Raw genomic sequence first — 26,107 nt, 5'->3', positions numbered from 1 at the left:
CTTCTAAGGCTAAGGTCATTATCTCCTAATACAAACTATAACAGAGATTTAAAGTCTGCACTGCTGCTCACATTGATCAATTGCCCTGGATGCTAAAACTGTAGGGAGTGCTGGAGAATCAGATGAAGAGCAATTTTGTTGGAGTCCCAGTTCTAAAGAAGCCCCTAAATGTGTCTTGTTGCAGATAGAGATGGGCTGGCACTGGAATTTCCAGGCCAGCAGATGAACCTGATGGGCATTAAGCAGTGGTGCATTATAGGACTTGCCATGAGAAAGGATGCATCTCTAAGCAAGGGAAGCAAAAAAGCTGTCTTGTATGGTGAAAAGCCAGTTTTGCTAGTTTTCTTTTCTTAAAATCAGCTACTTACTGTTTCTTACAAGTTAAATGAATGGATAAATTATTTAGATCAGGTCATAATAATTTTCAGGTTTACTGAATCTGAAAAAAACAAAAACAAAGCCTTTATGTAATTTCCTTGAATGCAAAGATGTGAAATGCACAATAATCAAAGTAGAATGAATTTAAAAATAAGAAATGAACCTGAAATGGCAGAACATTGCTGGCAAGTTTTTTTGTGTGTTTTTTTGACGGCAAGGGGGGAGATGAGCAGGACGCTTTGTACCACATGGCAGGGCATTGTAGCATGGATGGTTGGGAGTACAGTGAAAGAAAACCAAACCTTTATATACTTCTGTAGATATGCATGTATACTGGATATGCCATCCTGAGCATCTCTTTTATTGTACTAAAAGGAAAAAAGTAACTTGGGACTTTTCTAGATGGAGGCAGGGAAGTAGAGGTCCAACCAGCATCAAAAAAGGAAGAAAAATAATTATGGAGCTCTATGGTTAACCAGAAGAACTTTAAATATGTGTCATGTGACAACTGTGACAGTACCAAGAGAGATGTTCATGTCCTCAAATGCTGCAATTCCCTCCTTTGACAGTTCTATAGAAACACAACACATCCTTGGATTAGACAAGACAAATTAACCAATAAGGTTATCAACAGCTACTACCTGTGACAACTATGCTCTATTTCCACTGCTGGAGGCAATATGCCTCTGCACACCAGTTGCTGGGCATCAGAAGGAGAGTGCTGTTGTGTTCATGTCCTGAATGCGGGCTTCGATTGGTATCTGGCTGACCGCTGTGAGAACAGGATGCTAGGCTACATATCCAGCAGGCTCTTCTTATGATCTTATCCTTAGAGTCAGTGTAGCAACTACACATGAGGGTACGGAAGGAAGTGTGGCAAGAGGAAGGTTAAAAGGCAATTAAAAACAACAAGCAGACAGCACCATTTTTAAATAATTTTATAATTTCCTCATGAACTTAGTTTGTGAATAAAAAAAAAGGAAAGAAAAAAAACTGAACAAAAGTGTTTATATTATCAAGGCAAAGTTGAATATATAACACAATTTCTTTGCAATTCATTATCCTGTCAGTAACATGACTCCATCAATAAAACACATACAAGTTGAAGGCAGCGTGCGCACTTGCATCACAGACATCTATTATCTCCCGCTGCTGCTCCTTCCAGAAGGAACTCAAAGTATGCCAGACTATATATGCAAAGCTCATCTCCTCCTCTGTTAAAGTGCAACACATCACTTTCTGAGTAGTAAAAGATCACTTTCTGTAGTGTATGCGTGAGAGGGTTGTGTGTGTGTGTGTGTGTGTGTGTGTGTTGGGGACATCCTACAATTTTTCACTCCCTTTGACAGCCCGCTGTGCTGCCTTCACGAAAAATTTGTTAAAATGGATCCTGGTGATCTAAATTCAGCATGAGGTAAATGAGAGGGAAGTAGCAATACTGTCCTGGCAGGGATGAATGAACATGATGTTACATCAGCTTTAAGTCATGCCAGTTGATAATAGTGTCTTCTGGATACAACTCCATTTACTTACATGGAACCTAAAGAAGAACACGAACTTTTGATATGCATAAATAAGCTTAGATCTAGCATACCAAATATCACTGAAGGACAGAAGACTAGCTGAGCAAAGCAACACCTGTGAACTATTTGTATTTAGGAGGTGCCCACTGAAACCAGTATTAAGCCAAATCCTGGGTTCACTCAGCAGGGTTTCCCAAACTTTGGCTTCCAGCTGTTTTGGACTACATTTTCCATCATCTCTGACCACTGGTCCTGCTAGCTAGGGATTATGAGAGTTGTAGTCCCAAAACAGCTGGAGACTCAAGTTTGGGAAACCCAGGTTTACCAGGTGGAAATGATTGAGAGAAATGATTTAGCCATGAAAGATGTCTAAAAAACAAATTAAAGGAAGAATATCAATTAAGCTTGGCTTAATATTTATATCCCATATTAACAAAAATGTATCCCAGCATTCTCAACTTTGACTTCTGCTGCAGCAATGGACAATGAATTAAATAGACAGCAGCACAGGAACATTGGTAACCTCAAACTGAAAGGGTTACTGATATCCCCCAAATTTACCAGGATTTTTAAAAAAGGTACATTCATGTAAAATAAATTAAGATATGGCTAGTAGCAACAGTATTTATGATATGCAGATTTATGTTGGCCATACCCTTTAAATGTAAATTCAAAAGTTTCCATCCCACTGGTGCAGAAAAGAATGGCAAGCCCTTTGTTGTAAGATTCTGAATGCACATTTTCAAAAGTGGGTACATACAAAATAACCACACACAAATAAACTGGGACTGACATAAATGAAGGTGCATTAAGAAATACTAAGTAGTTTGTGTGTAAAAAATAGAGACTAAAAGAGTGTGCAAAAATGCTGCAATGCATCCCTTCTATTTAAATTTGCAGTATTAAAGCCCCAGAGATATCAATGGAAAAAGTAGTTTCTAATGCTGCCCCTTCCTGTTTTTGAAAGGTCATCCATACATTACAGTATTGGGAGAGGGATAAAATCAGGAGTTAATAACATTGCTAAGAAGGCCACACTGGTTTGGTCTTCCTTGGTCTGTCAAAGGCAATTGAAAGGTACCTTGATCCTAAAAAATCCATTTCCTTATAAAACTGGGAGGAGTTGTCCAGAACTTTGCCTTTTCATATTTTGAATTCCTTTGGATGATACATTTAATTTTTTATATTTTTAATACACAACTTTTTTCATTTCTACTTCTATCTTTTTTTTTATTTAAAACTGGACAACAGACACACATTGTCGGTAATTGTCCCAGCCAGAGGACCACACAGACAATAATTGACAAGCAGAGAACAAAACAGGAAAATAAAAAATAAAAAATATACCCCTGAAAAAGGAAAGGGAAAATACCAATGATGACAGGGTTACAGCACTCGCCACACACACTGAAAAAAGTCAGTATTCTTATGTTTACGCTTTTGACACTAAAAAGTTTGGAAATGCTTTTATTTTATTTTTTAAAAAAGGTCAACAGACACAGCCATTTTGTTCAGAAGGATAACGGCTTTCCTCTACAAATGGAAAAAAGTTAAAAAATATTGTATTATAAAAACAGCACCTGCTGCACTGACAAGACTGAGTGATTGGCATGAGAAGAGTTTTGTCTTGTCAATTCTGGCAGCTCTCAGCCACCAATTGCCTGACTTCCCAATTCCACTCCCACCACTAGGGGCAGTGTTATTAAATCAAGAACTTCCTGTTTTCCATGACTATTACTGCTTAGTTCTCTGAAGTAGCACCTTCTAGCTCCAACTGTTTTGACATTTTCACTCAGGTCACTCCACGAACCCATGCTAGGTTGCTAACATAGAGGTGTGAGATAGGAGGAAATCAGTGTTCCATTAACTTAGTGTTTCAGATATAATAATTTTCCAAAACAGAATGCTCCCTGAATGTTAGAATAGAGAAAAACAGATGCCTAAAACTCCCATACTACATATTTCACAGTGATCTTCTAAAATACACCGAGAAGACCCAAATGGTATATGATAGCACACACTCTAACCATTTCATTCGGTTTTGGATTTTGAGAGTTTGGCATTTTTTTTAAGTGAAAGCAATATTGTGGCATCTGAATATAGACTGCATTTTTAATCAAGGCATATATTGGCTTATATTTGATCAGGTTCCTAAATTAAATGGGCTTAGATTTTCAAATGTTTCATGCCAGGCAAGAAGGCCAACTGTTTATAGAGAAAACCTTGGCCATTCTCCTAAGACAAGGGGCCCCCCTTTGATTTATAGCAGAAAACAATTCTCAAAGTCATAAAAGCTGGAATTACAGGTTAAAGAGCAAGGTTACGGAAAATAAAACCATGTGCCTTAAACTTGAGCCAGATCTTCTTTCTAAGGTTAAAAGGCCAAGACCAAATGGAGAAGCATCTAGCTGGCAGAAAGAGAGGCTTTTTGGGAAGTCTTTTTAAAGCATTTTTGGGAAGTCTTTTAAAACTGTTTCTTTCTTAAACTGAGAGAGTTAAAAAGAGCAATAAATGTTGGGAAAGGCAACTGGCTTGGCTGGGGAAGAAGAAGCTTCTTCCTATTCTATTTTGAGGCTGGAAAGGAGGGTGAAAGGGGGGGGTGAACTGAAGAGGTTCCTTTTAAAAGCTGTTTTTTACTGAGTTCCTTCCTTTTTACTTTGAGAAGCTTTATTCTTTTAAAAGGTTACCTATGATAATGTATGAAATATATTGGTTTAAATGTAATTATGCAAAGGATCTAGAAAGAAAGAAATGTTAAATTCTTATTTCATAGAGTCATATTGCTGTAGGAGACCAGGGGGGCAGATGAGCCTAGCTCCCTGCCAGAAATGAGACGCCATCCGAGCAGTTCTGATATATATGGTTGTCAGACATTTGTTTAAAGACCTCCAAAAGGAGATATTTCATTGATGATGCATGAGAATATGAACCCAAGGTCTCTGACATCTGTTCAAGATAAAAATTTAAGATTAACCATTTGTTTTAGAAGGCAATAGGGCAAGGAGGGCAAAGAGGTGAGCTGGTAATTAAGATTCCTTGTTGAGACACATGTAAAGATATATTAATACTTGTTTGTCAATTATAAATGGAAGGAAATATAGCTCTTTGTCTCCCATAAAAGGCAATAGGAAATGAGTGTATTTTTGTGATTGGTCATACCAATCAGCCAATAGGAATTCCAACCAGGCTGGTTGGACAGATGCAGCCAGAGGAGAAGCAAAGGGGGCTGGATTAAGGAAATATAAGTGCTGGCCATAATGGCAGGAGGCCAGGCCAGAGCTTGGTAATCATATACCACTGTGCCTCACATTTATTTGTCTGACAAATAAATTATTATTTTAATTTCTCTGTTGCTGCGTTGAATATTTCATTCCAGCTAAGCGTTAACCACAAGCAGGGTGCTACATTTTATGGTGCCTGCGACTCGGATAAGTGGTCTGCTGGAACGCAGCCCCTTCGCCTACTGAGCAGGGTACAAGACAGAGGATCACTCACTGCCTACTCAGCGCGCAATGGAAAATTTTTTTCCAGGGGAACGCAGCAGTCTCGTCTGTCTGATACCCTGCCCACCGACGGCGACGGACCGGGGGGAAACGGAACCAGCTAAGGGTAAGTGCACTAAAGGGTTTTGGCCCTCCAATTAATTGGGAGGAAGAGAAGTCCTGATCAAACTTCTGCGTCTCAGTAAAGGGGAACTGAGTACGCTAGGTGGCTGGGTACATCAGATGGTGATCTGGTGTAGGGAAAAGGGAAGATTGGGAGGTAGAGTGTGGTTGAAGTATCTTGCGCATTGCATGTGTGAGAAAGTACAATGTGTAGCTGACCTAAGTGTGGAGTGAGTGCTACTTCGTTTCCCAGTAAGGTGTGTGTGTGAGTGACTGAGTGGATACTTCACAGGGCCATACAATGGGAATTGGGGGTTCAAAGGGGGAAATACACCTCTTGAATGTATGTTAAATAATTTTAAGAAAGCCTTCTCAGGGGCATATGGAGTCAAAATGACGCCAGGGCGCTTGAGAACGTTATGTGAACTAGAATGGCCAAAACAAAATACTGAATGGCCATTTCAAGGAACCTTTGATATAAATTTAGTAAGCAAACTTTGGTCTAACATCACCAAAGAAACTGGAGGGTGCCCAGAACAATTTTCATATATAGATTCCTGGCTGAGCACATTAAATAAAAATCCTCCATGGATAAGGGAATGCAAAGTCCAACGATGCAAATTATTGGCTGTAAAAGCCAAAGCTAGGAAAGGAATCTTGCCAAACAAATTCAAACCCTCCACCAGTTGTAACCCCAAGGCAAGAAAGTGGAATGAATAATGGGGGTGGAGTCATAGAACTTGATTCCTTGATAGATTATGATAAATATCTTCAGGAGGCATTGGAGTCCTATAATGAAGCCCAAGCAGAAGTGGTTATTCCACCTGTGAGTCCCAGTAGAACTCCATCTACAGTCTCCTTTAGTGGAACAACTGATTGCCTACCCTAAACCCCTGTACATCTATTATTACAGAAGTTACAGGGAGACCTTAATCGGTCAGCAAGCAATACAGCTAGGCGTATAGAGCTGCCAAAAGAACGCCTTGGGACAGATACCATCCCCTATGATTTGAGGCCCCTAGAGCAAAGTGAAGAAAAAGGTCACGTAGTAGCCCCTCTTAGAAGAGTATTTGATGCACTTGAGGAGCCTGTGCTGGTTAATGGGCAACCTGGACCACGGCCACCTCGAACTTCGACCCTGCAATGTATTCCATTCACAACTACAGTCTGATGAATTGGAAAACGCCCCATCTTTCGCAGAAAAACCTCAGGCTATGATGGACTTGGTGACTTCAATAGTAAAATACTCATAGTCCTACTTGGACAGATTGTCGCCAGCTCCTGAATACTCTCTTCACCACTGAGGAAAGGAGAGACGTAATTAAAAAGGTACAGATATATTTGCGTGAGCAGGCCAGAGTGGGAAATATTTATAATATTGACCGTCATCTCCAGGACAACTATCCCTTGGAAGATCCTAATTGGGATCCAAACAATGCGATTCACCTGGCCAGACTTACCACCTACCGCCAGACGCTTGTGCAAGGTATTTGCAGGGCATGCCAGAAGCCCACTAATATGTCTAAAGTCTCAGGAGGGTAGATGTGTTACCCATAACACTGTTTCGTGTTCGGTGCGCACCCACAAAAAGACTTAAGTTGTCACCTTTTGAGCTCCTGTATGGGAGGCCGCCCTCCTTTGTTCAGGATATTCCAACTGACCTCAAACAAATAGGAGACCATGTGACACAGGGATAAGTGCAATCTCTCTCCCGTGTTTTTGTCTCTCTCCCGTGTTTGTTTGTTTGTTGTTGTTTTTTTTTCTTAACAGGTGGGCCCTCAAGCACACGCCGTGCAGCATTGCCAAGCCGATTCATCAGCTCCAGGCTGGCATAGCATATGGGTGAAAGAGTGGAAAACGTGATCCACTTGCACCTAAGTGGCGTAGACCTTACACCGTCTTGCTTTCTACTCCAACAGCGGTGAAGGTAGCTGAGGTGACCCCCTGGATTCATCACTCTCGTTTGAAGAAGTCTGAAGGCAGTTGGACGTGCAAAGGTGACCCCTCTAATCCTTTAAAACTGACTCTCTCCAAAAACCCCTGTACCTAGCCCTACGGGGAACGGGCTAGGTCACGGGCAACATTAGACGACCGGCCTGCTGCAGCCACAACTTGGAAGCTGGCTGACCTGCGCACGCCTGAAGCTTGAGGAGCATCTGAACCAGCGATTGTGAAAGGGAAGATTCTCTTATACAATTGATTGACTGCCCCCTTGTGGAACAATTATCAGAGATATTACACATTGGGGATCCTTGGGATATATGTTTTGGTCTTGGTGGTTCCCCATTTCTGTCACTGGGGGAATTATATTGGGACTAATAGTTTTATGCTATCACAATAAGGTAATCTTTTGTGGAAGGAATGCATATGCTAGACATCAACATGATTTTATTATTAATCCTGATCCCTTGGTAAGGGGAAGGGTCCTTGAATCTGACCAGATTTGCTAAATATGGATTCAGCTATGACCACAATATGTGGGTAGGTTTAGCTGAAATGGTAGGCAATGTGGCAAATAGGACCAATTGCCTTGTTTGCTCTCTTGGGCCAGATGATTCAGAGGGAGGTATGCCCTTATTACTGATACCATTAAATGCCATTGGTATGGTAAGCGAAATGCCACACCAAACAGAAGTACAGAATTTCCCCGGATGGAACTCAACTATACCTGTACAAGGGGAATTCTGTGTACATAAATCATCAGATGCAGCTGATTCTACCATGATAGGCTCTTCTCATTGTCACTATACTTGGGATTATATTAAGAATAGTCATACCTGGGCACACGGTACTACCTATCGAACTCGGAATACCTTGCCCTGTGCACCTCCTTTTATTCATGCATGGAAAGTGGTATGGAACATAACTGTGACAGAGAAAGGCAATCTAACATACTGCACTGTGAACTCTATACCCCTTTTGATATTTCGCCTTATACACTCCACATACCAAAAAAAAAAACCTCAGACCCGATGGTTGTGGTGGATATGTGGAGAATGGGCATACAAGAAACTCCCTTCCAAATGGAGTGGGACTTGTTTCCTGGGATGGGTATTACCACCAATGTGGATTTGCCCACTAGTTCAGCTAAGCGAACACGAAGGAATGCTGATATTTCTCGTATAGCAGGAGGAAGTACCCAAAGTTGGAGCGGTACTAATGATTGGCCACCAGAGCGCATTATAGCCTATTATGATCCTGCCTCCTGGAATCCTGGTGAGCTCATACAAGGGGCATGGGATCCTATTTATAATCTAAACAGAATAATTCAATTACAAGCAGTAGTGGAACTTGTAACCAATGCAACGGCCCAGAGTTTGAGATTTATTGCACGACAGTTGGATGACTTGCCAAGCAGGGAGGCCTATGTGGAGTCTTGAACTTGACAGGGAATGCCTGTTGCTTTAACATTTCTGATAATGGTGAGGCAATCCGTGTGTTGGCTACAAAGATGGAGAATATAGCACATGTCCCAGTATAAACATGGGAAGGATGGGATATGGGATGGCTCACCAATTGGTTACTTAATGTCACAGGACTCAAAGGGATACTATTGTCTTGCTTGTTTTTCTTGACGGTAGTAATAATGGTTTTATGTATGATGCCATGTATCATCTCATGTTTTAGACGTACAATTAGCAAGATGATTTCGAATGAAACTCTACCTCATATCATGGCCCTATACAGAGCTTTAACTTAGGAAGATCAAGCTATCAAGGACGCTTTGTAGCCAGGTCCTTGAGCTTGAAAGGGGGGAATGTGGCATCTGAATATAGACTGCATTTTTAATCAAGGCATATATTGGCTTATATTTGATCAGGTTCCTAAATTAAATGGGCTTAGATTTTCAAATGTTTCATGCCAGGCAAGAAGGCCAACTGTTTATAGAGAAAACCTTGGCCATTCTCCTAAGACAAGGGGCCCCCCTTTGATTTATAGCAGAAAACAATTCTCAAAGTCATAAAAGCTGGAATTACAGGTTAAAGAGCAAGGTTACGGAAAATAAAACCATGTGCCTTAAACTTGAGCCAGATCTTCTTTCTAAGGTTAAAAGGCCAAGACCAAATGGAGAAGCATCTAGCTGGCAGAAAGAGAGGCTTTTTGGGAAGTCTTTTTAAAGCATTTTTGGGAAGTCTTTTAAAACTGTTTCTTTCTTAAACTGAGAGAGTTAAAAAGAGCAATAAATGTTGGGAAAGGCAACTGGCTTGGCTGGGGAAGAAGAAGCTTCTTCCTATTCTATTTTGAGGCTGGAAAGGAGGGTGAAAGGGGGGGGTGAACTGAAGAGGTTCCTTTTAAAAGCTGTTTTTTACTGAGTTCCTTCCTTTTTACTTTGAGAAGCTTTATTCTTTTAAAAGGTTACCTATGATAATGTATGAAATATATTGGTTTAAATGTAATTATGCAAAGGATCTAGAAAGAAAGAAATGTTAAATTCTTATTTCATAGAGTCATATTGCTGTAGGAGACCAGGGGGGCAGATGAGCCTAGCTCCCTGCCAGAAATGAGACGCCATCCGAGCAGTTCTGATATATATGGTTGTCAGACATTTGTTTAAAGACCTCCAAAAGGAGATATTTCATTGATGATGCATGAGAATATGAACCCAAGGTCTCTGACATCTGTTCAAGATAAAAATTTAAGATTAACCATTTGTTTTAGAAGGCAATAGGGCAAGGAGGGCAAAGAGGTGAGCTGGTAATTAAGATTCCTTGTTGAGACACATGTAAAGATATATTAATACTTGTTTGTCAATTATAAATGGAAGGAAATATAGCTCTTTGTCTCCCATAAAAGGCAATAGGAAATGAGTGTATTTTTGTGATTGGTCATACCAATCAGCCAATAGGAATTCCAACCAGGCTGGTTGGACAGATGCAGCCAGAGGAGAAGCAAAGGGGGCTGGATTAAGGAAATATAAGTGCTGGCCATAATGGCAGGAGGCCAGGCCAGAGCTTGGTAATCATATACCACTGTGCCTCACATTTATTTGTCTGACAAATAAATTATTATTTTAATTTCTCTGTTGCTGCGTTGAATATTTCATTCCAGCTAAGCGTTAACCACAAGCAGGGTGCTACAATATCAAAAGGCAATAATCATAGCAGACCCCAAACATGAAAAAGACATTTCACTAAGATGTGTCTCTTATTAGTTCTTTGAACATTAGTAGCTAGTGTCACTGTACAATTCAGAGTCTGAAGTGCCATTTATTTTATTATTTTTAAACACCTGGATTTGATAGGATTGGAAGCAGAATCTGGATTCCTTGGGAGCATTAAGCAGTCCAATTAGGAGGTCAAGAAATTACCTGGATTGTCCAGGGAGTTTTAATAACTGCACCAAATTTAAGACAAACTGCTCCACTACTCCCTCTATAGGGGTTTCCTGAAGTTTATAACCACCTTTTACATATTAGCATCTTTATAGCTTGAAAAAGCAACACCACATTCCTTAAATGCAACCAAGCCTTGTTATAACCCGGCAACAAAAGTATATGGCCATTGCTAGTGTAAAACAAGAGATTTTAGAATCCCCTGATAAGAGGCTATTTCTGAAAGCTGGACTGAATAACAAGGAAGGTGAGGATAGGTTTCTAGCACAACTGTCCAGAGCTGTATTTTCTGGACACAAGTGGTAGATCTCACTCATTTCAGATATGGTAGATACAAAAATCTTTCAGAGCTGTGATAGTGTAGTGGCAGTCAGATTGCCACATATAACCCTTTTGGATCTGTGCATTTTATATCTCATAAAACGTTAACAATGTTCACCAGATCCACAAGGCAGTCAGCTATTTTGCACTCTTCTGTTAAAGGAAGCAAGTTGAAGCAGGCCAGGTTCAACAACAATTCATGGCCAACACATGGCATTTAAGGCTCCACAGTTCCTAGAGAAATGCAGAGAGACAGGACCTCTATCCAAATGGCATCAAGGAGATTATCTGCAATGGCACACTGCTGATAAAGTCAGGTCATTGTTCCAAGATAAGATCTTGTTTGTTCTCTCTCTTTCTCTCTCTCAGTACTTTACTGAGGGATTAGATCATTTTTTTACTGGGAGCTTAGACCAGGCATTAGGGTGACAGGACTGTGAGCTCATGGAATGGGGTGGGAAAGTTGTGTGCTTGGTGGTGGGATAAGAGAGGAGTTGAAAGAGATGCATACTCCAGACTTGGGCTTGGAGAGGGAGGGGTTCAAACAGCAGGTGTGCTGCTGGGTGACAGAAACCAAATGGCCAGTGCGGGAACTGGCTCTGTTTCACAAATCCCCTCCTCCCCTGGAGCACATGCTGTGAGTAGAGTGGAGTGTAAACAATGGGCTTTATCCCAATTTCATTTTGGTGGGCCCTGTACACACTGCCTTGGGAATGGCATCTCTCTGCTTAAGCAGCTCCTGTGTCTGTAGTAGCACAGCCACATGGTGGCAGCTGAGTTAAAGGCTCCAAAAATACTAGCATGGAGAACTGCGATTTATGCGATTTATGCACAGTGCCAGAAGCACATGGGGATGAAGTATCAACCACAAGCAACTATCTCCATCACCACTCCTGAAATTTCAGCAACACCCCTGCCCCCAAAGCCACTATCAAAGAGCATCTGAGTAAGAGGTTTACAAGCAGAAGTCATTTCAACCGCTGATAAGGAAAATTCCATAGCTTCCCCCACAGAGAGAGTGGATTGTTTTACAGCAGGGAACAAGGGCAGCTGGAGACGCGGCCATATAACTTAATAGGATAGCCTGGGAGTGGTGGTGGTGGGAAGATGTTAGGCCTGAAGGCTGAGATGGTTTTACAGGCAGCATTAAATCCCTACAGTGAGTAATTAGGGATGAAGAAGAAAAGGCTATAAGGGAGATTTCAAAACAACAGCTCCTATCAAAATGTGCTGACTCAAAACAATGGGGGCAAAGGCGCGGTTCTGGTATGAGGCATGGCTCAATGGTATGTACAGTCACTGTCTACATGCCTTCCGGCAAAGGCAATTTCAACCTTGAGAACATTCAAGTCTCTCCCCCGCCCGCCTTTCTGAGAAAAAGCATCAGCCTCAGGCTATTAATGCCATCAGCTCTAAAACTACCATTCCGGATCTCCAAAGTCCTGAAGGTGCTAACCAAGACAGCAATGTGAATTCCTCATCAGAAAATCCACACGAGAAACACTGTTTGCCATTCCAAACCAATCTTATTCATACTGTATCTCCTTTCTGAGGTATCACCAGGTTCCTTCTCCTGCATGAGAATGAAAGGAAGAAATAGAGCATCTTGAAGAAGTGACTGAATCCTTTCATTTTCAAAGGCAGAAACTATGTGTATAAAAAGTAGTAATAAAGGATTCATAGAGTGCCTAGAGGACTCTTGATTCAGTCAGAGAGGCTCCTGATTGGGGATACTGGGGCTGGTTCAATGTCCATGGGTTGAAGATGGTAATGACTGAACAGTAACTTTATAGAAAATTATTCCTTGCTATATAGAAAATAATGTCTTAGGGTCTGGGTTGCCAAATTGGAAAGTTGCACTGGTGGAGTGGGGATACTATTGAAGGGGAAAAGAAAAAGGCTTTGAGAGCGTGTCTGCTTTCTAAACTTTGAATGCATGGGCCTATCCATGTGTAAATTGCTTAAGCTGGAAAAGCCAAGCATGGTGATTTGGGCAATCATTATAGAGGTAAACGAGTTAGGAAAGCATTGTAAGGAACAGTGATCTTTTCTCTTATTTCATTAAGTTCAGAATCCTAACTCTTTATTCTGTGTTTGCTCCAAAAGGTTCTATTAATCCTGAAATCTGCAAGAATAAACATCAAAAACAGTTCCTCTCAGGAAGAAATAACCTGATACCAGAATTCTGTTATTGTGAATGCCTGAAGAATGACACTATGCATAAAATGTTGCCCGGATTAAAACTGTATTTTCACAATTAGCGCAAAACACGTGAATAGCCAGATTCCTATTTATGAGCCTGTGAATTTGGATACATTAAGAGGATGCCATTTAGAGAAACTATTTTGGGTTTACTCAATCTTTGGTGAGTGTTATAGAAGAAGCAGTAGGGGCGACCATATCTAGTACTCTTGGAGCCGGGCATAGCTTATAAAGTAAACCCCTAAGAAATCAGAAATAGATAAAATGAGAAGTAATGCATAAAGAGAGCACCCTTCACATGAGAATGCAAAGCTATGTAGAAAAGGTACTAAAATTTGCCAGAAGAGCAAGAAACTTGGCTAAAGAAAACACAGGAAGCTGCCATCTAGCTTAGTAGTGTTGATTGGCAGTGGCTCTCCAGGTTTTCACGTAAGAAGACCCTTCCCCAACAGCCACATGCATTTCATAGCTATTTTGGTAAACAAAAACAAGGCTTACAATAGGCAGAAAACCAGAGAAAACATGTTTCCCATTCTTACTCAATTGAAGTTACCAAAGAGAACAAGGGATTCTCCTTACCACCCACAATCTCCTTGTAACGGCTTCCGCTTTTAGGATAAAACTCCTGTGCAGACATAGGCAGCATACCTTGAGCTAGCTAAATCAATGCTGGCCAACTGTGGGCCGCTATCAGAACACACTCAACTTCCCCCATAAAGGAAGGTAGGCCAAAGATTTCTACTAACGGAAAAAAATAAAATCAAGGCAAGTGTTCTCCTGCCACCACTTCAAGGATCACCAGAACTACCTGTGTCCAATATATTGCCACTTCCATGCTTACTGAACTCAGTAAATTTCTGAGCAGACGTATCCCAAAGCCAACAGGAAAAGTAACTGGGAGGCATATTCCAAAGAAGAAAGGCAGTGAGAGGATGAATGCAGACATGAATCAGTATCTATAAACTGGAAGAGCGGAGATAGGTTCATTTGTTTCTTTTTATAAAAAGGTGCACCAAAAGTTTCTGTTTTCTCCCCCTCCCCACTTTCACACAATTCTGCATCCTCATGACTCCTTGGACTGACCGGGCTTGGCCCCCAGGCATGCTGCTGCTAGGGGGCTAGCACTGGCTTCGGTCATGATGACTCTTCAAGTGCATTGACAACTTGCTCCAGGATGTCAGGGCAGTGATCGGCTATCTGCTGTAGAATGGCATTGGCAAACTCTTGTAGCTCTGCACTGTCCCTCTCGCCTTTTTCCAGCTCATGGTGAAGCTGCAAAAAAGAAAAGAAAAACGACAGAATTGAGTAAACACATGTTTGTGTTTTAAAATGTCACACCAGCAATTAGTCCTTAGCCTGTCCTCCAAATGTATACCAAACAGGGGATCCCTATAGACACAACCACACGCAAAATATAATGCCTGGCCTGGGGCAACCATATTGACAGGTGTTGCTTTCCAGTGAAGATTCATGCAAGCACACAGGAGATAAAAAAATGGACAGCATAGTTGCTGAATAACATTTTATTTGCTCGGAGCAGTTGCACCTGTAGGGGCACCTTGGATGGAATGTTTTAGAACATTTGAAAAGACATCTATTAATGCATAAACAAGCATCCCCTCCTTTTTACCGTACCTTTCCACAATAAAGGTCCACAAGCTGATTTACAGCACTACAAAAAAACCACCTAGTTTTCATCATCCCTTTGCATGTCTGAGTAAAGACCTTGATGATAAATTATGAAGCAAAAGAAAATTGGAGAAGTATAGAGAGATGGAGAGGAGGATTAAAGGGGGGGGAACCCCAATGTATAAAGGGAAAAGTTCTTAACATATTGCCCACAAAAAGTTATCTTCTCAAAATATTCTTGGGTTCCTAGTTCCTACCACATTACTGTATGGCCACTACCATCTCCCAGGCTATTTATTTTTAAAAGGTAATAGTTAACCTCACTCTGCAATTTTAATTCAATACAAACAATCCTGCTAGAAAGAAAATTGCCATGTGCAGATTCCAAATGTGTGCTAGATAAGATGCAAGTAAAGAGAAGAAAAAGGTAGCTTTCAACATTTGAGGGAAGAATGATGAGATGTTTGCATGTGTAAATCTAGAGAGGACTCAGCTATATAGCTGCAAATGTTTTAAGTGTGTTTTAAGTGCATTATACAAATGTGAACTAAATGGCGATGGTGAGATTATGGCAAATTTGATATATTTTCCAAAATGTTTTTTGAAAAAAGCATTTTGACAGCATTTTTTATTTGTGTCTAGATTCCACCTGAGTCTACCAATAAACTGGGGGGACATGACTGAGAGCCCTGGTTTCCTTCCCCACTCCAAGCTATGATGAGAATTCCACGTATGCTGGTTTGTGGAAATGACCAAGGACAAGAGACAGTTAAGAGGTAATTTGAGAGTATAGGTGCTGACAGGTTCTTAGCATATATCACAGGAAAAAAGAAACCACATTGTTTCAAGCAAGCAGCATAGCTGTGATCTATGTGACATCTTCATACTGCATAGGACGGTGGCACTCTGTGCACTTTTGGTGGGTAGTTAACCCAAGGTATGTTCAACAGATTAAGCGGCATTCTTCTCTAAATCCATATTTCAAAAGAAGTCAAAAAATGGTCAGCACAATGCTTAATTGTAATGTATCTTAACTAAAAGTAGCCAAAGGGGCTCCCATGCACCAATACTGCTGTTTCCTAAGGCTCAGTGCATATTTAAAAAATTATATATTATATATTTATTTATACTCCACTATTTCCCCTCCCTTATTTGTAAGGCAGCTTACAAATAAAATAAAAACAACTAAAAACACAGGGGGGGAGGCAGTAATTAAAAAAATTAAATACTAATAGAATTAAAACAATTGTCATATATTTACATCTATTATATACATAAACAGGCTATCCCGTGGCTGGCCATTTAAAATCCTGCAAACAATTTCTGATCTCAACCCCCAATATCTCTCTTATCTTCCACAAGCATGGTATGCATTTTATTATAAATTGGTATGCAAGTACTGTGTACTTTAAAGCAGAGTCAACTGACTTCAGGATTGTGGGATCTACTTTTTAATGCTAGAATGCAGAGTTCCTCCAACCAAAGACAAGCACAAAATAGCATCTAAGAGATGGAAGCCAGATGAATTAATGGTGACAAGCTAATTACCCACTGCACCTCCCCCATGATTGTGCAATTTATTAATGTATCTTAATAATTACAGCAACGTTATCACACAGGTCAGACAGTTCCCCCACCCCCCTTTTTGAGCAAAAAGCATTGGAGACTTTTATGTGAATATAAGCCATGTAAGCATTTAAGACCAGCAGCAACGATCCACCATCAATACCTCCCCCATTCCCCCCTCCTAGGAAGAAAAGCAACCAATCCTGAACTCACTGCTTACTGCTGCTACAACAGGAACAAAACATTTGGGCAACTTGGTAATATATATTTAAAGAGAAAAATAAGAAATGATCTCCTGTAAATGTACAAATGTAATATAGCATTCAAAGGCAAACTGAATGGGGTGGAGGACTAATCTGAACCAATAGAAATCTGCACTAAGAGGAAACCTGTGCATGTGCTATTTCAGAAATTAATTATATAAATTCTCCACGAGAAATCTGAAGACAGGAAGAATGGGATATGGGGCAAAAGTCACCCACAGAAGCATTAGTGAACAGGGAAAGATCTGTCCCTCCCTAGAAATGTAACCATGAAGTGAGGGGAATATCCTTATGAGCCACATCTGTGTCTGAGGAGGCATGAAAATATAATGTCAAGCTCTATAACATATTACTGTTACCTTTGAGGAGAGACTCAAAACCCAGAGATGGATTGGGAGTCTTGCTATACAGAGTTATTTCCTTAGAGACAGATGTGAATATTGTAATTACTTTTTGAAGAAACCGTTGTGTCTATGAATCATACCCATGTCTGAACATTTGTCAACATTTAATGAGAAGCAGTTCCCCTTTCCTAAACAAAATCATGCAAAATCATAATTCTCCCTACGATGATTTCCCCTCAGTGAAGAAACATGACGAAGTTCAACTATTTGAGAACGTAACTATTATTGAAGCCCAACTCATGAGGAAACCATGGTAGGATGGTGGTAGATTGTGTTTTTGTTTAATGATATATTGCTTGGTTTCTAGATAGTGCAACACCTGCAATTTTTTGAAATATTAAGTGGTTTATAAGTGGTAACAAACAAACAAACATAACTTCTGAGGGATCCAGGTGAATTTACAGGATAATACTCCCTCTCAGCCCAAAGTTTTGTCGCATAGGTGCTGACACCTGATTAAAGTTGGCTATAATTTTTTTTTTTAAAGAAGGAATCAGCTGTGGGTGCAATTTGGTAGGGGGATCTTTTTGGCCTCAGGGATTCAATAGAGGACAGCATGGACTATTTCAAATCAATATGTGAAGACAGAAACAAATCCGAAATCCACTTCATGCATGGGATTGTATTTCAGACACATTTATCTTCAGAGACCTTTTCTTCTTTCAGATTATTGGACTTGCTTCTATTGGCCTTTTGGAATTTGGCTGCTGAAGTGCTTTCCCCCTCTTTTTTTTTTGAAAATTGTTTTAAAGTTAAAAGTGCAAGGAGAAAAGTTCAAACATCAGAAAAGATGAAAACCAGGAAAGATATGTGTGTGTGAGAGAGAGAGAGGTAGAGGGAGGGAGAGAGAAACAAAAACACACCAGGCTATAGAAACCAGATTATTGCTGTTGGTACAGAATTAATCTCCAGTAGTTTATGCCTTTTTGGTGGTACACGAGTACTGGATATATTCCAGGTTTGCATATAATAGTGTGAATCGTGAAAGAAAAAGTCTCAAGCTCACGGATGAAATAAACTTAGTTAAATTTCCTTTGGTACAATAATTTAATTTCAGTAAAATGTACAACAGGTTAATCTGGATACAATGATTTAAGCATTTCATCTCGTTGCAAACAAAGCCAGTGAGGCAGAGTGGAAGAAAATTAGATAAGGAATTCAATTTTGATGAAGATAGCAGCAAGAACTGATGAAAGGTACTACTGCACAGGCTGACAAGGGAAAGGATGATAAATTGAATGACTACACAAAGAAGAGGGGTAAATGTTTGGGATAGAAATGAGTATTAGTAGAAAGGCTGGAGATACTATGGGACAGAGATTTTGCTGTACGATATACGTAATGGAAGAATTAACAGAATTAAACAAGTGCTTTGCCTGAGAAGAGTGAAAACTGGGCAATGATTATGATGTGAAAGAGGGCACATAAAATGCTATTTCCAAGTATACAAGTAAAACATCTATTTACATATGTCTGTTCCAATGTGAGCAATACAGAAACACACACGACAAATACTTCAGTGCATTTGCACTCTTGGCTAGGCACTTAATCTACTCCAGCTGTTTTAGTAAGCAAAATGAGGGGCTAGAATAATGAGAGCTTTGTGTAAACAGTAACTCTGAAGAGGTACCAAACCAGGTCAGGAGCTTCAAGGTAATGAGTTAAAGTAAAAAGAATGTGGGGGTGAAATTGACTTTCATGTTTGTAACTTGCTAAAGGAAATTTAAAAATCAGATCTATGCTCCCTGGTGAGCTAAATACTTAGTTGCCTAGCAATTATCAGGAGGAGGAAGAAAGAAAAATCAAAGTATGACATTTCTAGCAGCAAAGTACATTATGTGTGTGGCTAAGTTTAGGACTTATGTCCATACTTCAAGTCCCAAACAAATGGCCACCTTTTCCAAATCATTCATCCATAAAAACATCAGGAAATTGTGCCATTTTGGCCACAATCCAAACAACACAGAACTAGGTGTGCTTAAATCCACCAATCTCAGTGAGTTTAAGAATGTCTAGATTTCTGTTGGATTGTAGCCTATACAGCAATATAGGAGCATAACTATGCTTCATTTAAACAACACAAGCACAACTCCAGGTCAACTAGCTATAAAAAATTAGTAGATATTAGAGTAAATTTCAAGCAGTGAAGTCAAGCACAACTTTATAACATTATGTCAAGCAAAATATCTTCAAAGCAGCCCCGATCTACTTAGTGTGTAATCAAGGCAAAGAAATAAAAAATCTCATTCCAGAGAATTCAAGGGGATATTTTCTCGTAACACTTTAATAGTCAAGATTATAGAGATCTCCAGTATCCACCTTGGAAGACAGCAAGGTGTGTGTTTTTATTTTTATTTGATTTTCTCATTCAGACATAATGCTAAATTATGTTTATCAGATGCCCTCTCCCCTCCTCCGGTGCAGCAGGTGGCGATTGGAAGCTTTCATTTATTTTCATTTTTAAAAAACCTCTAACCTAAATTTAGTGTTATGTCCAAATCCAAACTGTGGCTAAATAAATAAGCTAATATTTACCAGTTTAGGATTTGGACTTTAAACTGTGGTTAACTGAAAACAGAAGGGAAAGTTTCCCCTCTTCTCCTTAGGGCTGCACTGGAGGAGGGAAAGGAGGAGTCTACAAAGGTCATGCATACAACATTAAATCATAGCTTAGCATTACATCTGAATCAAACCATTACGTTTTCTTTGGTTCAGAGATGCAGAAACTTCTACCTTGAAAATTCAGTGGGAAAATCAGCCTTGATGATTTTCCAAGTGTCAAGTTTTTACTGCTATTGTTGCCGTTCCGTTGTTGCTGTTGATATTCTTTAAATAGAAACACCAACTAGAAGTCTGCATTCTAAATTGAAAAATTTAAAGATTCTAAATGTTTCAACAAGAGGGAAATAATAAGTTATTATTGTCTCGTTAAAAGACAAAACGTATTAGGAAAAATCAGAGACAGGCTTTCATCTGCTTAATACTGAACTTGATGTCCCCATACCGGCAGTATTGGAGCCAAAAGAGCGCAGCTAAGAACCAAGAAGAAGCATTAACATACTTTCAGGAACCTCAGGTTCTGCAGAAGTGCAAAACAAATAATAAATCCAACCCCAACAAAACTCTCAAAGGTGACAGTCCCCCAACATCCCAATGAGGACTGAGTGCGATCAGTAGTTATCAGGAGCCACAAAATATTAAATATAATTTGGAAAAGAAAAACTAGAATCGGAAGGAGAGAAAGAGATGACCAACTTGAATTTCATAGTTTATACTATCCTAGAAGAAGGCATGGCAGGGTTGCTGGAAGCCTGAACTTAAGAGGAGTCCTGCTACATCAGACTACAGAATCCCGTTTTCCACATTGACCAACAAGATACCTAGGGGAAGCCCAGAAGCAAGACAAGGGAGACAGTAGGCCCCTCCTCCTGCTGCTGTTATCCAGTGACTGGCATTCAGACACATTATGTCTTGGTATGGCTATATATGGCTAGTAGTCACAGGTAGTCTTATCCTCCATGAATCTGTTTAAGCCCCCCTTTAAAGCTGTCCAATTTGGTGGCTTCTTGTGAAAGCTAATTTTCTAACTGGACATTGTATGAGCAAGTGTCCATCTCAAACCTCCCAACATTCAGCTTCACTGTATGATCCCAGGTTCTGGTGCTATGGAAGAAGAAGAAAATGTACTTCTACCCACTTTCTCTGCATCATGTACAATTTAATACACCCTTTATCATCTGAACTAAATAGCCCCATATTGTTATATATGAGAAGTTCCTTCACCTGCTCCGGAGTCATCTTCTGCAGCTCCTTCTCCCAAGCTGCACGGTTGTCATCCTGGTGGTAGGAAGCAGGCGGGGTGAGTCCACGGAGAATCAGGGGGTCCCGGTCATGGCACAGGGCTGTCAAATGTCCAATATACAACTTCAACTTGCTGCGATTCTGATCAAGGTCTAAAAGGGGCTGGATTACCTAAAATAAAAGAATGCAAGTCAATCATAATCTGACAAATACATAAGCAAATGGGACATTTACTTAATTATAACATAGAAAACTGGAGGTAAGCTAAGAGGAGTAACCAAATTCTCTCTACGTAAAAATATAATTGCATGGTGGGGTAGGGGAGATAGGAAGAGAACGTGTGAATCCAGTCATGAGAAGAGTTGCATATAATTCTGTTTGTTTCACCTGAAAGGGCCCCCCCCCCTAAGCAAATTAACAGATTTCAAGAAAAAAGTTTCTCTGCTATACATTTAAATACTAATTTTAAATGTTTTGCAGATTTATTTAATTATATCAGGTGCTTCCTTCTAAAAGAGCACAGGGATTTGAAAGTAATAATTGGAGAATGGAAAATTGAGAGTGTGAACATTCTGTTGATTGCAACCAATTAAACACTGAGGAATAAGAAAGAGAATCTCTAACAACAAAAATAAGGTACAAGGCCTGCATCAGCAATGGTTGCCTGTGGTGAAGTTTTAGCTGTCAAAATGTTCACATCCAGGCAAAATCTGTGGTTGCACCTTCTGCTTGTCAGCAGGAATAAGATATCTTTCCAACCATACCCTCTAACTCTGCTAATGAACACAGAAGTGTGATAATCTCCCAGTCAACAGAAACAGGTGCTGGTACTACTTTCAACATTGTCCTGCATACATAACTGTTCTGGCTCCTTTGCTATGTTTCCAACACTCTTTGAATGGATTAATGGTCGTGCAATAGGAGGAGCTGAAAGCTACAGATTAGTGGTGTCAAAATCCCTTCCCCAGTAAAACTGTAGAACCCTGTTTATAGCACATTAGGATTAACATTTTAGCACTGTAAAAAGAAACAGCATGGAATATTACTTCTGTTACAGGGAATTTAAAATTAAAAAGGCAATGCTGTAAGACTGTAAGGGCTACAGGACTGGAAAGATGTTGAGGATGACTTGATAGGCAAAAATATGGAAAGGAAATAAATTTTCATTGACACAATGCTTGTGGTTGGCTGCAGACAATAGTAGTAATATTGGCTACAAGACTTCTCAAAAACCCCTCAAGTTAGCAGGCCTGCAGTATAACTGATAAGTAAAACTATGTCCCACCCAGAAAGATAAGAACACTACAAAGGAGAAATAATTCATTAGCAACACCATTCTTCTTTAAAGTTCACAGCAAAATGCAAGTGTGTTTTGTTGTACACCCATTGTTAAAGCTCCTGTAATTTAACCCCCCCCCCCCCATGGAAGCCCTATATCAGCAGTTCTCAATTTACTTGAGTGCTGGAACTGGTAACTTGAAAGCAATATACGGTGTGGTCTGGTAATGTTTATTTTCTTGTGTTTACAACAGAATGCATTCAAAAAGTCATTCTTATCCCAAGAATCTTTATCATCCCTTCACTATGCACATCAGTTTTTGCCTATCACCCAGGCCCATCTTTTCCCAGTTACAAATGTGTAATTTTTGCATGACACAGGATTTTAAGGAGCCTGACCTCTGAATGTGACAGGGAAGGAAGTGAAAAATCTTCACCCTTCACTCCAGAAATGTATTACATGCCTTTCCCTTCATTTGAAGCAGCTGATTTACATGATTTAGCACGCCTAAAATTCATACAAACGGGTGGCTGACTGGAAAAGTTCTACAATCATGGGTTTGATAGTTGTATAATTCTTTTTACCAGTTCTAAATTCTAAAAAGCATACATCAGATTAGGGCTGAGACCAGTGTTGGCCCGTCTTGGGTTGATATAAAATTCAGAATTCACTTTTAAAATAGGGAAACAAAGGTCAAGAATGTAGAACTAGGATGAAGCATTGTTTGGTTGAGAACACAGTATTCTTTCCACAGAGATAGCTATAAAAGATTATGTATGTTAAGGCTGCATGTTCTAATACAGTAGACATGTCTTCTGGTCATCTTTAGGTAGAAAGGAAACTAACAGTATCCTTTGAAATAGTAGCATTATCATTATCCAACTGAATATGAATGCTTGCTGAACTAGTTCCTTTCTGATGCCACTCTGTACTGTATAATGTTGGTCCTGTATGATGATTGTTGTTGTTTAGTCATTTAGTCGTATCCGACTCTTCGTGATCCCATGGACCAGAGCACGCCAGGCACTCCTGTCTTCCACTGCCTCCTGCAGTTTAGTCAAACTCATGCTGGTAGCTTTGAGAACACTATCCAACCATCTCATCCTCTGTCGTCCCCTTCTCCTTGTGCCCTCCATCTTTCCCAACATCAGGGTCTTTTCCAGGGAGTCTTCTCTTCTCATGAGGTGGCCAAAGTATTGGAGTCTCAGCTTCAGGATCTGTCCTTCCAGTGAGCACTCAGGGCTGATTTCCTTCAGAATGGATAGGTTTGATCTTCTTGCAGTCCATGGGACTCTCAAGAGTCTCCTCCAGCACCAGAATTCAAAAGCATCAATTCTTCGGCGATCAGCCTTCTTTATGGTTCAGCTCTCACTTCCATACTGGGAAAACCATAGCTGTATGATGATACTGACCCCTTTTCCTTTAGTATAAACTACCTAAATTATGGGAACAGAACCCATTAAGTTGGAAACAAGATCATTTTATCCATGGATAAGCCACTTGCTGAAAGCATCCTAATTTGATTACTGCTGCTTATTTTGTAAAGGGCTGATCCTGCCCTCTTGGAGAATAGTAAAGCTCACAGAGGAGTTCATTTCTTTCCCTTGGGATGCATTAACTCCACCAGTAAGTACCGTGCTTATCTCTATGTTTCTCCCACATCTAATTTGAGCTGGCCACTTAGCAAGAGTCACAGTGCTTCCCGCAATTGCAGAGCTTATCTTAAGAGGATGCAAAAAGCACCTGCCAAGCAGAAAGGCAGAGCTGGACAGGACTGATGAGCTAGGTTGCAAGTCTCTGAGCAATCTGAATGCTTTCTACAGCTTATCCAAGATATGGGAATATTTTCTAAAACAGCTTTTCTTTATTAACAAGAGATATTCTGGCCATCCCTGTCTTTGCCCAAGCTAGTGGTATTCATTCAATGTCCAGTTTAACACATGTAAAGCACAATAAAACCTGTCAAACATGACATAATAAGTGCATTTGAAAATACTGGCACAATGTACCGAGTGAATTTATTTAATAACCATAAACAGAAGTTGGCTCAATACAAAATGGTTATTTTCATTGCAATGCTGAACACTGGGCCAACTAGTAGTATTTATTAACTCTATTAAAATGCAGGTTGGATTGAGGAACAAAAATTTCACTTTGACTAACTTCCATCAGAAAAAAGATCGCTCAAATACACTATAATAAAGTAAGAAAGAATAAAAACAATACAGTTAAAGAGTAAGACTAATTAAAAGCAGGTGACCAGAGATTTCTTTGTACCCCAAAGAGTGAGCAAAACTTCTACAGGAGTGTCAGTCATGGCAACAATAAACTCCCCATGGCAATCTGGAATCCTTCAGGCATTATAAGCTTCTGACAGCAGACTATCTTAATAGGTCTAACCACCCCCAAAGAGGAAAATGGGTGCTGAAAGTCAAAACCTCAACATGAAGTGGTGTGACCACCACTTGATGAAAAATCCCCTACAATCAAACCCACATTTCTGCCTAGTCGACACATAGTTTTGGTTGTGCCAATGGCATTTTGTTATAGCCCCGATGGCTTTTGTGGCGGTCAAAATCCTACATTGTCTCAAACCAGGAAACCTTGATGTGAATATTGAGGTTCCCAAGAGAGCAAGCCAGGGGCCCCTCAACTCCAAATCTGAGACAGTCTCCATCAGCCCAGGCAGATAAACTGTCAAAACAGAACATCAACAGAATCCCAATCTGTCCCTTGTGCCCCAACACCTGGTACAAACAGTCAAAATGTGGGCTGGGCTGGGCATGGATCCTGGGAAGGGAATCTCTAACAGCTATATTGATTCTCCCTATTCACAGGGGGAAAGGAAAATACAAGAACATCCTTAAAAACTACGATCAATTTCCATTGCAAGTTCTGAATCTTTTGGAAGAATCCACTGCAGAACCTCAACAAGAGGTTCAAAACCAACAGCAGTCACTTCCCCAGATGACTTTTCCTCCCTGCCCATAACGTTTCAACAGAAACCACTGTAAGGAATTTTGGCTGCATTGACAGTCCCATCTCTTCTGGTTTCATTTCTGCCAGAGTCAATCAGGAAATCATATTTATAAAGCAAATTCTTTCTGAAATTTTAATACACCATGAACAAATCCCATGGATTAATGATTTCCAGAGCTCACCGCCTTCACCTTGGGAACTAGCCAAACTTTGGGGGAGAAGAAAAAAAACCTGGGGAAAGATACAAAAGAATGAACACTGCTTTCTCTATTGACACTCCCAGAAACAGCTTCCAAAGAGACTATGAAAAAGCTTGCATTATATCATCACTTTTTTAAAAAAAAAAGAATGTGAATTAATGTACTCTTCTATAGATATCTGTCCACATCACAGAACTGCCACAACTGGCAGTCTACTTACAAAATGTTTCTGATCTTCACAACCAAATTCAGCACAGTGGAACAATGTTTTAAGACTGAGATGCTTTGATGAAGATGGAAAACTGAATGTGCACTTGGCTGAATTCAGACACCATAATTTTAAAGAATTTCCAAAATGACTGAAATTTAAACTGGGACTAGAACAAGACTACTATTACCATGCCCCCTGCCTTTTGCTCCACTTCTCTGAAAGTGGCCTGATCTCAAAAGTGGTTTGGCACCTGCCTAAGTGAAGCAAAACAGAACTGCCCTATACAGACTGAAGGGCAGATCATGGGAACATCAAATTTTTTTTATGTGTAAGCATTTTCTCCACTGTCAAAATGTTTTGGAAGCTGGCAGTAAACTAATATGGTTTTTAAACAAAGTCATTTTTGGATATGAG

At 40.0% G+C, this 26,107-nt stretch overlaps 1 protein-coding gene and 1 long non-coding RNA gene across 19 annotated transcripts in view; one reads left to right on the top strand and one right to left on the bottom strand.

The window, feature by feature from the left end:
* Nucleotides 1-15,670, top strand: part of LOC144329008 (uncharacterized) — a 41,703-nt gene extending 26,033 nt beyond the window's left edge. The window contains exon 2 of the long non-coding RNA XR_013394422.1: nt 15,633-15,670. This is a non-coding gene — a long non-coding RNA (uncharacterized LOC144329008). The remainder of the gene's footprint in view (nt 1-15,632) is intronic.
* Nucleotides 10,589-26,107, bottom strand: part of ERC1 (ELKS/RAB6-interacting/CAST family member 1) — a 153,079-nt gene continuing 137,560 nt past the window's right edge. For 10 of the 18 annotated variants that reach the window (XM_077935148.1, XM_077935155.1, XM_077935156.1 and 7 more), the window contains 2 exons: nt 21,007-21,195; nt 10,589-14,633 (listed from right to left, as the gene is read on the bottom strand). In XM_077935148.1, coding sequence (XP_077791274.1) covers nt 14,496-14,633; nt 21,007-21,195 — 327 coding nt within the window. In that variant the 3' untranslated portion in view covers nt 10,589-14,495. Of the gene's footprint in view, nt 14,634-21,006; nt 21,196-26,107 lie in introns of those variants that run through there. The other 8 variants (XM_077935160.1, XM_028746641.2, XM_077935161.1 and 5 more) reach the window with 1 other exon arrangement.

Source organism: Podarcis muralis, chromosome 10 (assembly GCF_964188315.1).
Source record: "Podarcis muralis chromosome 10, rPodMur119.hap1.1, whole genome shotgun sequence".
NCBI lineage: Eukaryota > Metazoa > Chordata > Lepidosauria > Squamata > Lacertidae > Podarcis > Podarcis muralis.
This window is presented reverse-complemented; position numbering and strand designations above follow the sequence as displayed.